The 15,848-nt window shown below is 38.4% G+C and overlaps 1 protein-coding gene across 1 annotated transcript; it reads right to left on the reverse strand.

Moving 5' to 3' along the window:
* Positions 1-1,631: 1,631 nt before the first annotated feature.
* Positions 1,632-15,293, reverse strand: LOC104156075 (AT-rich interactive domain-containing protein 4B-like; the record flags this gene model as incomplete). The annotated part of the gene is made up of 6 exons (XM_009706724.1): positions 1,632-3,462; positions 4,464-4,610; positions 6,897-7,106; positions 9,214-9,324; positions 11,216-12,427; positions 15,108-15,293. Coding segments are annotated over 6 exons (1,997 nt in total), but the record flags the coding sequence as incomplete, so codon positions are not given.
* Between the last annotated feature and the right edge of the window lie 555 nt (positions 15,294-15,848).

Consider the following 15,848-nt stretch of genomic DNA (forward strand, 5'->3'; position numbering starts at 1 on the left):
CTTGACACAGGTACCAGGCATCCAGTATCTGGCCTTCCGGATGCCGGGAAGGGTAGGGACCCTCACAGCTGGGGTCAGCACAACAGAATACACAAATTCTTAAAAAGTGGCCAGTGGCTGCTGCACTACTTGTATTGGCTTTTCCAATCCACCTGCAGACAACAGAGCAGTTTTGTAGGTGACAGAGGTGGGGCAGAACAGGCTGAACCATCAAAATAAATCAAAATTACATTGGACAAGCGTTCAGCTGGCAGATTTCAGAGACCTGTAATTGCTGCAAGCTCAACAAAAGACACACAGCCCCCAGGAACTCTGCCAGAGAGTGAGTTTGAGCCCTACGGCGACAGGAAGATTTCAGGGCATGATGCAAACTACACAGTAAAGCATACATACAAGCATTGGTGGAAAGTAAATAAAGGGAGGTGGGAGCAGTGCAGCCAGTCTTCACGCAAGGCGTACTTTCCCTGAGCTTATGCGGACAGTCTGCGCTCTCAGCTATAAGCACAGTGGGAAACTCTCAGCTGTAAGCAGTGTGCATGCCAAGCACAGGTTTAAAGCTGCGTTACCATGCGTGGCCCGAAAAGAAGCTTGGATTTGACTCACTGGAACATGGGATAAAATTGCCTGGCTGACAGTTTGCCAAAGGCACCTTCCTTTGTAACCACTGGGACACAAGTAACCTGACCCTGGAAAGCACTGCTTACAGAAGTGCACAGAAGAGGTGCAACATAAAACATCCAGAATGGATTTTTGTCTGGTCATTAAACTGCATGGGAAGTACAACAAAAATTAAATCATCTCTGTATTAAAGAACAGCAAAAATCCTGTTTATGCAAAAACTCAGTGGGAGTGGGGAGGTGACTAATGATCCCCGTTTTAAACATGTAAACAAACCAACCCTCTCCTAGAACGAGAGTCAACAATTGTCACGTCAAAGCAAAACTGCTGGCGCTGAAACCGAGAGCTGATCAAGACCTAATAGTGAGAGGAGAGCTGAATTTGCTCTTGCTTGCCCAGTCGTAGTTCCCAGTTAAATCAATACCGGTTACGCCTACCGGGACTGAAAGGCAGAACTGAACTATTAGGACTCTGATTCTGCTAAACCTAAAACATATGTAAATATCCTCTGAGTAGCCCCACTGCAATTATTAAAATTACTCCTGTGTAGTCTCAGATCATTGGTAATTATCAACAGAGTCAATGTTTCCAAAGCTTATCATCACTTGTTAATTATCAGTCTATCATTTTGCAGGTGTAACAGTATTTTGGTCAACTGAACTACAGCCAGACATGATGTAAGCAGACAATAAAATTTTATTCCAGTTTCACTTCCACTGACTCTGAACTTGAGGCAGTCGATATTAGGAGTCAATAAATATCTTCGGGAGCTGGCTTCTACGTTTTCAAACTACCTGAATTAACATGAATCAAAACTCGTCTTTATTTCAACCACTGTGCTGTCTTAACGATGCCGACGTCGTCTCTTTCGCTTTCTGTTGAAAAAGAAGATGAATTTGAATTAATTACTAAGAGGAAAATTAGGCTGATGTACCCACTCTAGTTTATCTTTATATGCCTATTACACCATATCAAAGATCATTTGCTAAAGTGATTCGGCAGCTTGATGTCATTTTAATGAACACACTATGGTTGCTTAATTAAACTGTTAGAAACAAAATCAGGGATTCACAAACTATGGCATTTTATTTCAGAGGCCTTTGCTTACATTTGTACAATATATTACATAATTCTCCATTTTCTGCGAACCTAATATATATTTTATAGCTTTTTTCTATAAGCTTTTCCTTCAATGTTTGTCAACAAATTTTTACAGTCCTGTACAATTCTGAATACTTTGAAACCATTATCAATAAAATCATTTAACCTTAAGCACACACTACAAGACTGAAAATGCTTTTCTTAGAAAAGTCAAATGTAAAGGATTCTGACACGCTAGCATCTACAAACAAAATGCTTTGAATTCTTACATGTTGTATTGCCAGAAACAAAGAAAAACATGCCAGCCCCTATTTCCCCAGGCAAAAGAAGTACACAGAACTACAATTAAAACAGTAAAACAATCTGTACAATAAAGTACTGTGTATTAACAGTGCCAGGTATTAAATAGCTTGAATGAACACTTCCGCAATATACAAATGTCTTACAAAGGTATATAATTAACAGGAGAGAGCTTGGGATCCATACAACATAAAATCAATACAAGTGAAAACAGTTTGAAGTTGGTTTTGGAATTTGTACACGGCATTTAAAAAATTAAATGTCTACCACTCAGCTAGCTATTTATTTTAAAAACAACTACCCTTTTGTGGCAGCGTTCATATCAGCAACCACAAATTATAACCTCACGCCTTACTCCATCTTGAAGTCCTCTCCTTGAAGCTCGTAATAAAATAAGCATTACAAATGAAATATTTGTTGCTTTAAGGGAAAAGAAACATTTACAAGAAAACACAAAAATATAACTGTTATAATCCATTATGAATAAATATACACTTTAAACTGGCTAAATACAATCTTTATACATTAAGATTTAATACAGTTTGTTAGCCATTTTCTTTCTTTTTCATAATGTATTTTATCAAAATTAAAAAAAAAAATACTGTTTTATAGAAAAATGGCAAAGTACAGTAGTTTCATTCCAATTAATGGGTTCTTAAAACCCAGAGTTACCTATTTAAGCCTAATTCAAACCTGTAAACATTAGTCAGTCTTTTTTTGTTTTTTTAAAAGAATCCTCATATTTGGTTATCAGGACTGATGTCATACATCCTACTAACTGCAGGTTTTGAATTGAATACATGTGCTTGACGTATACAATTAAAGCCACTATAAGGTGACTTAGCAGTTAAAAAACAATTAGCTTGTACAAATGAAAATAGGTTCAATATTTGTCATAAATAAATGGAAAAATATCAAATGTTCCAGCTTTAACAAAATACCAGGGAATACAGTAAGCCTTACCACATTTATTTCAATCAACCCAACAACTCTATACTTATTGTACTGTCTCTACAGGCAGTGAACAGCCTCCATTTGCCACAGTGGAAGGCCTTCGAGTCACTAGACTTACAATTCCCAGACAAGTTGGAAACAATTATTGCTTGAGGAAAAGCAGTTTGTTGTACTTTTTTCTTCATAAAAGTGCACTTAAGTGCAAAGTTAGCTTGTCAAGAAACAACTTTAAATACAAAATAGTGCTTGTCTGAATTTTGTGCCACTGTGCAGTATAAAAAAAAAAAAAGAAAAAGAAAAACAATAAGAGTGGCCCTCAGCAGCCATTAAGTGCAAAGTGCTTTGGCAAGTCCTGCTGTCACCTGCACTCCACTGACATTCCATTCTGTGATGAACTTGACATAGATGGTTCTGCTAAAGTTAACATAACTGCAGCTGTAATGGAACTAGAGGAAGGTGATGAGGAAGAAGATGATGCAGTAGCAGCACCTGCACAGAAGAGGAAAACACAGGTTATTAAAAAAAAAATCTACAAATTAAGCAATAAAAATGTTTTCTCATTCAACAAGCAGCATCAGCATATACTGACTCCAGCAATTAATGCCTAGTAATTAAAAACGCCTCCCTTCCCTAGTTTTTGTGGGAAATATTCTGACAGCCAGCTTCGGCCACGTGCAAGACAGCATGGCACTGCCCCTTCCAGCCCAAGGGCCCAGCCAGAGGACACCCAAGCCCATTCCTGACCCGCAAGCAGAGTCAACCATTCCCTTTCCTCCCTGCAGGTACCGGCACAGGCAGGGCCTTGTCCCAGCGCAGAATCTGCACATACACCCTGCTCCGGCAACCAAGAAGCAACTGCAGCTTCCCGTGTGATGGCTGCAGCCATAAAATTTTACTATACATGGCATTTCAGTCTTTCTTCTTATACTCTGTGAACTCTTAAATATGCACATAAGCAAGACATGGAGAAAATAATCTTATTAATGCTGCTAGAAGCAGGCATGCTAGAATATTCTCTACAGCAATAGGTAAAGCTGCTTCAGGGAAATGAGAGATTTAATTGATAGTCTCCCTTAAACTCATAATTCACTTCTCCTAAGGGGAAAGCACTAACAATACTATAGTACATTATCGCCTAACTTGAAGAAAAGTTCTGCATTATTAATAACCTTAGATACTTTGTTCACTGCTTAGAAAAGTTTATTTTTCTGTGTATTTTTTTTCCTGTATAAAGTAGTTCTGCCTAAACAGAATTAAATAGATTGCATGCCTTTTTAATGTTTTTCCCCTTGCATAGTCACTGGATGTCTGAACCATACCTTCTAAAGATTATAAAATAACTGTATACAGTATTTTTAAAAATCAGACAAACAAAACCACACTCCTAATGGCACACATCTCCCTGAAAATTATGCAATTCTTGTTCACACCTTAATAACATGACATGCAATTTAGCCCTCTGAAAATAGAATTTAGTTCCCAGCACTTACTTTCCCGCTCTTTTTTCTTTAAGCGCTTTCTTCTTCGGTCAATGGAAGCCACCTCAGATTTCAAGGACAGGTAATGTTTCCTGATCTCCTGCAGTTTTTCTTGGAGAACTGTTATGCGCTCGGCGCTAGTCAAATTTTCTAAGTCAGCTGCAAGTTAAACAATCTCTGTTAATTATTATATTGCAGCATTTCTAAAAACTTCTGAATTTCAGTAAAGCATCACTCAAATCTTAGTGATGTGCTTTGAGGTAGCAGACAGCAAAGCCAGCAGCAACAGCAGCTGCTGTCTATTATCACAAACTTTGTTAATTTTTTATTATTTTTTAAAAGATACTACATAGATACACTTTTTCTTTTTTTTTTAAGGAAGTGAGAGAGGAAGAAAATGCATGCATTCCCCCTCCCCACAGGAAGGAAAAGAAAAAAAAAAAAATTAAGACAACTGGTGAAAACACAGGGGCCAAAACTAGCTTTTAGCCTGTTGGTTTTAGTCCTTGCTAGAGCTCAGTTTGGCCTAATCCACCAGGAAGGTTGGTCTTGCCAGACTTGTCTTGGTTGTTACAGAACAAGCAGGGTACAAGAGGAATCCGAGTAGCTGTGGGGTGGTTCCAATAGAGTCCATGGCATACGGGCCATGAGGTATAACTATACAGGATCTCTTCTCAATGGCATCCCACATGGGGATGTCGATGGCCACGGCTGACACAAGAGCCATCCCTCTGGCTGTTCCCAGCTCAGGGGCGACACAGGCAGAAGGAACCATCTCGGTTCAGTCCCTTTCAGCCAAAGGTAAGCCACGCTCGAGACACTCGATTTATTTAAACTACCATGGGGTGCACAATGCACTTCATCAACCTATAATGAAGGCAGCACCAAAGGACCAAAAGCCACGACTGTATTAAGCAGTGGGAAGATGAGGAAAGCTCAGAGACATTGCAAGCGTCTGAGACCTCGACAACAGCAGGAAATGTGTTAAACAGCACTCCAAAGTCCAGCTTGGGCCAAGCAGATTTAGCACATGCAACGTCACCAAGGTAGAAAGAAAGGAAGGAAGGAGCAAAAGCTCTTCAAATGTGTTGCAGAGGAAATCTGCCCAATAAATCTCAGCAGGCCAGTAAGTGACAATGAAGACCTATTACATTACACAGTCCTGAAGAGCAGCAGAATGTAACTTGACTGTGAAAAAGTACTAGGAGAAAAATACTTTTAGAGTAACACTGAGATCCAGGGCTGGAGAGAAAAAAAAAAAAGTGCAGGGTCAGATTCTCTCACTGCAGAAACAGCTGGTTAAGTGGAGAATTCCCTGGGCATGAAAGAACACTGCTGGCAAAAAAAAAGAAAAAAAAAAATAAATAAATGAGCAGATGTGTCTGCACAGTGTGCTGTGCCAGCTCTTTGCTGTTCCCACTTTATGCGAGGAACAGCAGCCTTCACACAGCCTGGGGCAGAGCGCAGAAAAGTGCGGAGCATAATGCTCCGAGAACTTCAGAAAGTTGACGTACACTAAGGTCACCTGTGAGTATGGCATGAGATACTATGGATTACTTTAAGAAGTAATTTAAATCAGTCACACCACAGTTTCAATTTGACCTTTAAAAGCAAAAAGAAAGCAACTCATTCAATGCCATACATCCATGGCTGGTACTAGGGACAGCAATTTATTGCTGACCAGACAATTAAATACCCAGACGCTGTAAGAGAGAGGCCTAAAACCAGCGTGCTTTTGTTTTTAAATAATTCTTTTCAATTGTTTGGTTATTGTTATATTGAGGAAGAAGGCTTCAATTACCTAGTATTTTATCGTACTTTTCTCCCCACTGCAAATAACGCTGCAATAGCATACACACACACAGAGGCAATTAAGAAGTTGCATTAATATCGAGGTATTAATAAGCTACTGAACTGTTTTTCAGGTAGGCAAATGCATGGTCTTCTCCACACTGCCTCACCCCTAGCTATACGTGTACCCGTAGCTAACTGACACAAACACACTGAAAGTTCTTATGACTAGAAACAGTAAACATGTCCTGGTTCACTAAGGCAAAATGGAAGGGGAAAAAGTTACAAATCAATCATGTAAGTGTCTGAACAATAAGTAGAGAATGAGGAGTAAAACAGCAAGAAAATGTCAACACAAGAAGCACATACAGTGGATAACATGCATGCCAGAATGAGAGGTCTGCACCAGATGGCAAGAACAGCAAGTCAGCGCAGGAGCTAAATACGAAGAACAGTATTGGAAGAGTGCGGTACAGGCAGTTTCCTGCACTGCAATAATTTTATTTTTTTTTTTAAATCAGGATTTATCACAAAATTAAGCAAACTGAGGATCGAATAATTTTAGGGGAAGAAACCAAAATACACAAAATTCAAAAAGCCTTCTTATACTATACTGCAAGACCACATGAGATGTGTTTTGAAGAAAATACTTACACATTTGAAAACTCCATTTGTAAACTTTGGGCAAACGATTATGTTCTTTGAGATCAGACTCCTTCTCTCCATTTTTCCCACATTTTCCTGGAGATTGTGTTCTTGTGAGTGATTTGGTTTGGTGAGATTTCATGCCAGTAACCGATTTTGCTGACTGAGACTTGGACACAATTTCAAAAGCAGATAGTTCGTCACTGTCACTGCTGTTTGCTGAAGAAATAACAAGATACAATGTTCTAAAACAGTTAGCAAGACGCATTGTTATGTCCTATCTCCTGTTTATCTTTTTTAATACTAATTTCTAATACAGCATTCGATATATATAAACTTCTATGCCATTTTAGAGCCAACGGTTACAAACTTTTCTCACTGTACTCCTAGGAATTGTGTGGCAGAAACGAGAGTAAACAATTGGCCTTCTTCTTAGCCTTACGTCACCTTTATTTATTTTAGGTTTTCTGTGCTAAAATGACTAGCAATAATCTGAATTTGCATGACATCATCTACAAAAATCCTCAGACATGATGATCAAATTCTTTAATTGCAGAGGAAAAAAAAATAAAATCTTCAGCTGGCCCAAAAGAAGAAGAACTTCACCTCACACTGAAGAAACTATAAATCAACAGGCTGAGCTGAACACAGTTTTCTAAGCAAATCGCCCAAAGGAGAGTAACAAAACAATCTGTCTAAAAGACATGATTTATGAGTAATGATTGAAAGGATGAAGCTTGTTTAGCATTACAAAAAGAAAACTGAGGTGGAAGCAAGGGCAAGAGATTATAATTCAACAGAAGACTAGGAGCACTGCAATAAAATGCCTAGGGAAGCCACAGAATCTACATAATTAGAGCTGGTTTTAAAAACACATTCAATTAATATTTATCCAGAGAAACTCATGCCTCAGTTGTACCTGCCATAGGTCTTGACAAAATGAACCCTGAAAGACTCTTTTGGTTCTGGTCTTTATGCTCTGGTGATCTACGCTGGAGAAACTGAACACTGAGATACACATGGTATGGAAGAACTTGGCTGGCTGCAGAGCTGCTGTTATCTGCTGGTTTAATGCAAAGGCAAGAGTTGACGCTGCCACAAAAGCAGCTTTAACTGGTGCACGTGAATTTTGCAAAAAGCATTGATTGCTCACAACTGACTCCACATTTTATCTATTTATGGCCCTTATTACATACAGTAGTGCCTGAAGTCTAACAACAAGGGCACATACACACCAAGGACCGTACATGGTACAAGAAACAATTCCAGCTTTGAAGTGCTTGCATCTTTATGAAGACATAGGTTGAGGAAAAGGGATAAATTCACCAAATCAAAATGAACAATGGCAAGGCTAAAAACGGTGTATTTGTTCTGCAAATTCATTTTGGTTTGTTACTTTAAGGAATATGGATTATGGCAGGAGGAGATTAGTGAAATGGAATTAAAAAGGATGAGAGAACGTGAAGAGGAGATCAATGATCATGAAAGACAGGTGGAGCGAGAGCAAATACCAGACCAGAAAGTACAGACTTTTAGTGAAAGGCTGTTAAAAGAAAGAAAAGGGGCGGGGGGGGAGGACGAGAGAGGAAAAAAGGCATAGCATATGCTTTCTATCCTTGCTTTAACTGCATTTTTGACAGCTATCCTCCCGGCTTCACCCTCTGGCTGACTGTTTCCTGGTATTTTTTACTAACAGCATGATGAGACAGTAATTGATCTTGCTGTCTCCTGAACACGAGTGCACGTCTCTCTAATATACCTCTGCTTTTATTAAGCTTCTCTTCCCCAGTACTGTGGTTTCTATTCCAATTGGCTTCTACAACTACCAAAAAAAAGCTGCAAAAGCTGCATTATTTACTGAAGATGTAACAGATGATACAGAAGAAAACAGAGCCTATATTCTTCTGGAATTATGCTCATATTTGCTACTGGAAGAGATATTAACCTCTAAAAACTCATCTTACAGAAAATACAAACTATGATTTCATCCAAGTCCCAGTCTCCCCTCTAAAACATGCAGCTACCACACCACAGAGATTCCTGTCCCAATTCTACCAAGTGTGAAATACTTGCTCTTCTTAGTCTTCCTGAATTACACAACATTAAGGACCTCTTAGAAATAGGCCCAGAAATAACACAAGACATTTAAAAACACTTTGGCATTCAGCAAGAGTAGTTTCTTCCTTTAAACAGTATTAAGAATTCCCTGATGAGAACATTTTGTTCTAATACATTTTTTATTTCCAGACTTTATCTCCTACAATCGTTCAAATAAATGACACAGTACTTTCACACATTTCATTTCACACCGAGCTGCTCTACTTACTAGTTTTACTCTTCTTTTTGTTGTTCACAGATGTTTTGTGGCTTCTTTTCTGCTTTTTTGAGGAGCTGCCTCCTCCCTGAGCATCTTTAAGTCTTTTTTGGCCTGTACAGACTACAATTGAAAAAAAAAAAAAAAAAGAGAGAAATTAAATAAATACTAGCACTTCCATGTGTTTTTCTCCAACTCTTAAAAAAAAAAAAAACACTTCAGAGGTTAAGTTTGTAGACAACAATGCGAATGCTCCTGCCTGTCCTTAATACGGCTCAGCTTTCTACTTATATTGACAAGAGGAGGTGAAGGAAGATGGAAGGCAGACACAGTTTGTTGGTTAGAGTGCACATGTAAAATGATTGCAACTAACTTTCCCGTATGCATCATCAGAATTTCTCTTGAACCACAGGGATTTTTATTTTAATACTGTGAATTAAATAAGAATACATTTATTTGAAAAACTTGAAGAACTATTGGAACTGAAAAATGTTCAAAAAAGCCTGTCGCACTTGGAAGCTGTGAGAAAAACAAACTATCACTTGTGATCAGAAATTACATTAACTGGAAGTATTAAAAAAAAAACCTTAGATAATGTTAAAAAACAAGGCAACAAAAAAGAAGGCAAACAAAAAAAATGAGGAAAAAGTCTACTGGTATTTGCGACTACAAGGGGGAAAAGCAGAAAAGGAAGATAAATGAATTCTAGTACACCTGTTAAAAGAGCAAATTTTAGGACTTGTTCAAACGTTGTTCCACAACCACCTGACTTACAGATTAAAAACAACTCCTGTAACAAACCCATTTAAATCAAGAAACCCAATTTTCTAGAACAGGCAGCATGCTGACAAAATCAGAGAGGAAGTTAAAGTCTAATGCATGTAAAAGTAATCTTGTGCAATAGCGTAAAACTTTTTCATGTGGCAATAACTTACTTATATATGTATAAAAAAAGCGAACAAATTAAGTTCTAAACCTACACATCTATAATTAACAAAGCAATACAGGTGTATTTATTGAGGGCTACATATTCCCCTCTTCCAAACTCTCTCCTTTGTTTAAGGAAATACATTTTGTTGCCTTCTCTCAAAAGAACAATTAAAACAGAATGATGAAGGTAAGGCTCCTTAAGGGCATTTTGAGACAATTCAGTTAATTATTAACTGAAATCCGTTGATATGAAGAAACCACTTATGCCATCTCAGGATTATGTTCAGACACGTTTGCTTTTTTTTTCCTTTGTATTAATGATTTTTTTAGGCACTTTTACACAGTCAGCTGTACTTTTGACGGAACTGTAAAAGAGCCAGTGACTTTCACAAAAAAGCTTTTGGATCCAGCCTTGCAAACAGTTAAAAAGCTGGCAGCAGTACACTGACATCACATGCACAAGTGCTGTCAGTGTTTATCATCCCCTGTCCTCTAGTGGTCTGCGGATAGGAACTTCAATCTGCAAAATCACATCTGAAAGTGAAACATACCTAATAAGGTCAACGTTTGTCATCAGCCTGACTTGTATTTTTTTCCAAACATTAACTTCGTAAGATGCAAGTTCGAAATGGTTGCCTAAGCCTGCAATAACTTGTCATTTTCTCCCCCCAAATAAACTGCTTACAGAGAATCAAAATTTTCTGTAAGAAACAGTATCTTCTACTCGTAAGCAAGGTACTGAAAATGTATCCATCTTGCTACAATAAATATTCCTTATACAATGTATTACAGTTTGCTCTGGGCTTTTCTTGCCATGTCCAGTATAAACTTAATTCTTATATACTTTATTCCTCATTGAAACCATCACGATTCCTAATGAAAGGCCAAGAAACTTCCCAGCAGATTATATTTTATTCACTAGATGACTATGCCATTTCCACGTATTTGAAGCAGACAGCAGGCTACTACTTCCTCCAACAACTGACTTCCCAGCAGTGTAACCATAACAGAATGACAAGACATCAGCAATGCTAAAATGAGAGCTGGTTAGGCTGAAGACAGCTCTGTTTACCCTTTCCTTTACCTTTTTCAGTATGCTCTGGCTCTGGTTGATTACTACTACTGGAGCTGACGCTGGCATCAAAACCTGTTGGAGAAATATTTCCCTCAGACTGGAGGTCTTGCAGCTCCCCTGCAACACTGTCCACCTCTATTGTGCTATCTGTTTCACTTTTAATGCTTCGTATCTCTTCTTGATTTGGTGGCAGCATCTCGGAGACAGTGACGCTGGACTGATGTCTACTGGACTCTGTTACGGTGACAGACGAAGGCGATTCAGGAGTTGTAGGAGGAGTATTTAATACTGAATTACTGCCACTGCTTGGAAATTCAACCTTCTTTTCACCCACTTCAGTCGGTTTCTCCTCAACAGGTTTAACGTCCACACTAGCTGGCAAAGATTTTTCAAGTTCAGAGCTAGGCAAAGAAATGTCTTCTTCTGGAAGAGTCTGAAGCTGCTCCTCTGCCGCAGCATCCTCAGGAGCAGCGTGCGGAGGGGAGGCAGCAGCTTCAGTGTCAGAGTCCGAGAACAGTTCCTTCAGCGTTTTCTTCGGCCATTGTCCCTGAATACTTGACCAGACATCTTTTCGATCCTTTGCTCTGGTGTTCTGAAGTCTTTCATCAGAGTTATTTAGAAGCTTTATTCTTTTCTCTCCCACTTCAGAAAATCCTGAGTAGAAAGTACTTGTCCGTAAAGACTTCCTTTTCTCCTCTAGTCCGTTGTACTTTTTAGTTGGTGTGATTTTCAGTTTAGCTTTGTCTTCCTCATCTTCATCCGAGGAGCTGTTACTGCTGTTTTCTAAACTAAGAGAGTCTTTGTTCTTGGACTTCTCATCCTTTCTATTAGGTGACACAGTCTTTAAAGATTCCTCTGCAACACAGTATCTTCGTTTACCACGTTTTACCTGTGGTTTTGCTGTTTTATCCACTGCTTCCTTTTTTACATCCTTTTTCTTCTTTGTGGCTTCGTCTTCTCCATCGGAGTCAGTATCTTCAGATAACTCTTCCATCTCTTTTCGCAATCTTTCAGGGGACTTGGATCCTGACTTGGGCACTGCTACATCTGTCAGAGCTTTAGTTTCTTCTGGGAGGGATGAACCACTCTGTTCTTCTTTTAAACAGAGTTCGTTTTTATCTTGGCTTACAGCTTCATGTTGAGATTCCTCTTTGCCATCAGCATGTACAATTGGGGCACTTTGGTCATCTTCCTGCTCACTATCATCAGAACTTTCAGAAGCTAATTAAAAATAAATCAAAAAAACAAAAACAAAACAAGAAAAGTTTGTCTTGATTCTTGTTACAAAGAACGCTTAAAAAAAAAAAAAACAACTAAAGAAAACTGTACAGATACGAGCACATGCTACAGGGATCTCTAGTAGTATATATTTTAAATGGTACCTCCTGAAGCTTCAAAAATGTATTTGCTGTTCTATTACAGAACCACACAGAATCACAGAATCAATTTAGTTGGAGGAGACCTTTGGGATCATGGAGTCCAACCTTTGCCCTAACACCACCATGTAAGCTAGACCATGGCACTGAGTGCCACATCCAGTCTCTTCTTAAACACCTCCAGGGATGATAACTCCACCACCTCCCTGGGCAGCCCACTCCAATGCCTGACGGCCCCTTCCTTGAAGAAATGCCTCCTAACGTCTACAGATTAGAAGGTATAATGGCTAGATTAGGAACTAGGAAAATTCTGTGTTATACAGTACATCTCCAGGAATTTATGAAGAGGTGGAGAAAGTACACAGTGCATCAATTCATAAAATACAAACCTCTGCATAATTAACCAAAACAGAAGTTGAAAGATGTGCCTAACATAAAAACTCTCAATATTTCTTATGGGTTACTAATACTATCATTATCTGCCCTTTTTCCAAAGCCCAGAACAGAGATAGTATTTTCCCTGGAGAATCCACAGCCTAAAAAGACAGAACACCACCACAGACACTGGATAATCTCTAACAAACCAACCTGATCACCAGCCTGGAAAAAGGAAGTTAAAGCAATAATGAAAGGCACTTGGAGAAATATATGAACAATAAGAGAGTAGGGCAACAGTAAGAAAATTCAGGGTCAGGAATAAAGAAACTGAGAGAAGAAGAACAAAGATTTAAAGGAGAAGTAATCAACAACAGCTCATTCAGTGGGAAAAATATCGATACAAGGAGAAACAACAAGAATTGGCTCAAATATATGGGTAACTCCTTCATTGGCAACTCATTCATTTTTGTTGGCATACCTAGTTTAACTTTTCTTATCCTACTTCCCATCTCTCATTCTCAATTCCTCACTAAAACTCACCACCTCTTTAAAGATGATAATGTAACTAATGACAGAGAAGAAAAGCAACATTGTCAATGGAAATTCACTGAAATGATCAAAGTTGAATTAACTTTTTAAAAAAAGCTTTACTGAAATACGATGAACTTAAGAGAAGAGCACACTAACAGAGAGAAGAGGTGTACAGGACAAAATACCCTGAGATATGCTGCCTTATGTGTTTTTCTTGGTTTATTTGTTTTAAGATAGGCAGGATCTTAAATTCTACACTAAGATTCAATCTGAAAGCAAGTTTTGCACAACCCTTTCAGTGTTGTTTGCTTTTTTCTAATTAAACACTTCTGGTAGACATTTTGGCCTAAAGTTCCAAGTACTCTGTCACTTAAAATGGACTTCTAACACTTGCCTTTCTCATGCCTTAGAGGATAAAAACTACATTACTATTACAATATAAGCAGTAATAAAATAGGCCATTTGAAATAAAAGCCAAAACCACTACATTTAAAAAAACCACCAAAAAGCAGGCCCATCAAGTTTTCCTCTCAACCTATTTAGTCTCCTGTGCCCTTCAAAGGACAGTTGAATACAATAGCATTAATCATTCCAATTTAGGACAACCAAACCAAATCAAACCAAAAAACCCCCCAAAAACAATGGTAAAAAGTTTTGAGCGAGCAGCTCTAAATTGGAGGAAAAAGAAATAGTAAAACATTAGAGCCTTTCATACTTAAAAACAAAAACCTGCAAGTATCAGAAAAAAGTTAATCCCCAGCATGAATCTATGTGCACTTAAATGATAAAAAGAATTGCATACAATTAAAAGCATTTCTGGAAATTAATTACGTAATACGGAAAACATTTCACTTTCCAAAATATTAGAGGGTGTACGCCAAATTGTGCTTTTGTAATCAGAAGTTAATTACAGATTAATTATAGCACTAATAATAGTGTCATTATCATCACTGCTAATTGCCTTTTTGTTTCTCATTTCCTAAGGAAACAAAGCTTAATATATTATGTTGACAGCTATTCTACCTACAAATTTGGAACCCAGTGGCCAATGCCATCCGAGTCAGAATAAGTCTGAAAGATTATTAAATTCATACAACTTCCACAAAAATTGCTAGTTATTCAAACTACCTATACCATGTATCATTTCTTTTTTTGGAGGTACACACTAAACTAAGGATGAAAAGAAGCAACTAGTTATTATAATGTTGCTGTAAATGTGTGGGAAGGGTAAAATAACAGATGCGCTGATAGAAAACCTAGCTTTATTAATTCCATTTCTCAAGACAAAAAAAAAAAAAATAATCATGGGTCCTAAAAGTTACATAAATCAAAAATTAGAGATTGAGAAATAATACAGGAAGCAAAAATGTTTTGCTGTGTATCAAACAAAAAAGGATGGCAAAACAAAGGATGTAATTCTTAAGACTGTTAACATACACTGAATCTACAATACCTCTTTTCAGAAACTGTGAATATTCTTTTGTTCAGGGGTTATTTCTGAAGACGATGTTATAATTAGCCAGACTCAAGTGTACAATTGTATCGGTTGTTCTACATTGTCATATGTGACTGTTTAAAGGCCATTTACAGATTTAGAAAAAGCTTAACTACAATACCTTGTAGCCCATTAATGATAGAAGTAATTTCTATTGATTTAACTGGAGCTTGTTCAGTATTTTTGGCTTCAGTGCTGTCAAGTTTGGACCCAGTCTCTGGTGATGTGCTGGTGTGAAAGGGTGGTTTTGACAACCGTCGTAATTTACAGTTTTTAGAATACTTCTCCTCCTTCTCTTTGTCAGTTTTATTCTGTGTGAAAAAAAAGATTAAAAACTCATTTGAGCATACATCTTAACATAGACTACAATGAAGCAATGCTTACAGTTATAGAATCATAGAATCGTTATGGTTGGAAGAGACCTCAAAGATCATCAAGTCCAATCTTCTACCCAACGCCACCATGCCTACTAAACCATGTGTCGAAGCACCACATCTAAATGTTTTTTGAACACCTCCAGGGATGGTGACTCTACCACCTCCCTGGGGAGCCCGTTCTAATGTTTAACAACTCTTACAGTGAAGAAATTCTTCCTAATGTCCAGCCTGAACCTCCCCTGGCGCAACTTGAGGCCGTTTCCTCTTGTCCTATCACTGGTTACTTGGGAGAAGAGACCGACCCCCACCTGGCTACCCCCTCCTTTCAGGTCGCTGTAGAGCGCGATCAGGTCTCCCCTCAGCCTCCTCTTCTCCAGACAACCCCCCCCCAGCTCCCTCAGCCGCTCCCCATCAGACTTGTGCTCCAGGCCCTGCACCACCTTCACTGCTCTTCATTGGACTCGCTCCAGCACCTCAATGTCCTC

This window comes from Cariama cristata, unplaced genomic scaffold (genome assembly GCF_000690535.1).
Source record: "Cariama cristata isolate BGI_N322 unplaced genomic scaffold, ASM69053v1 scaffold25528, whole genome shotgun sequence".
NCBI lineage: Eukaryota > Metazoa > Chordata > Aves > Cariamiformes > Cariamidae > Cariama > Cariama cristata.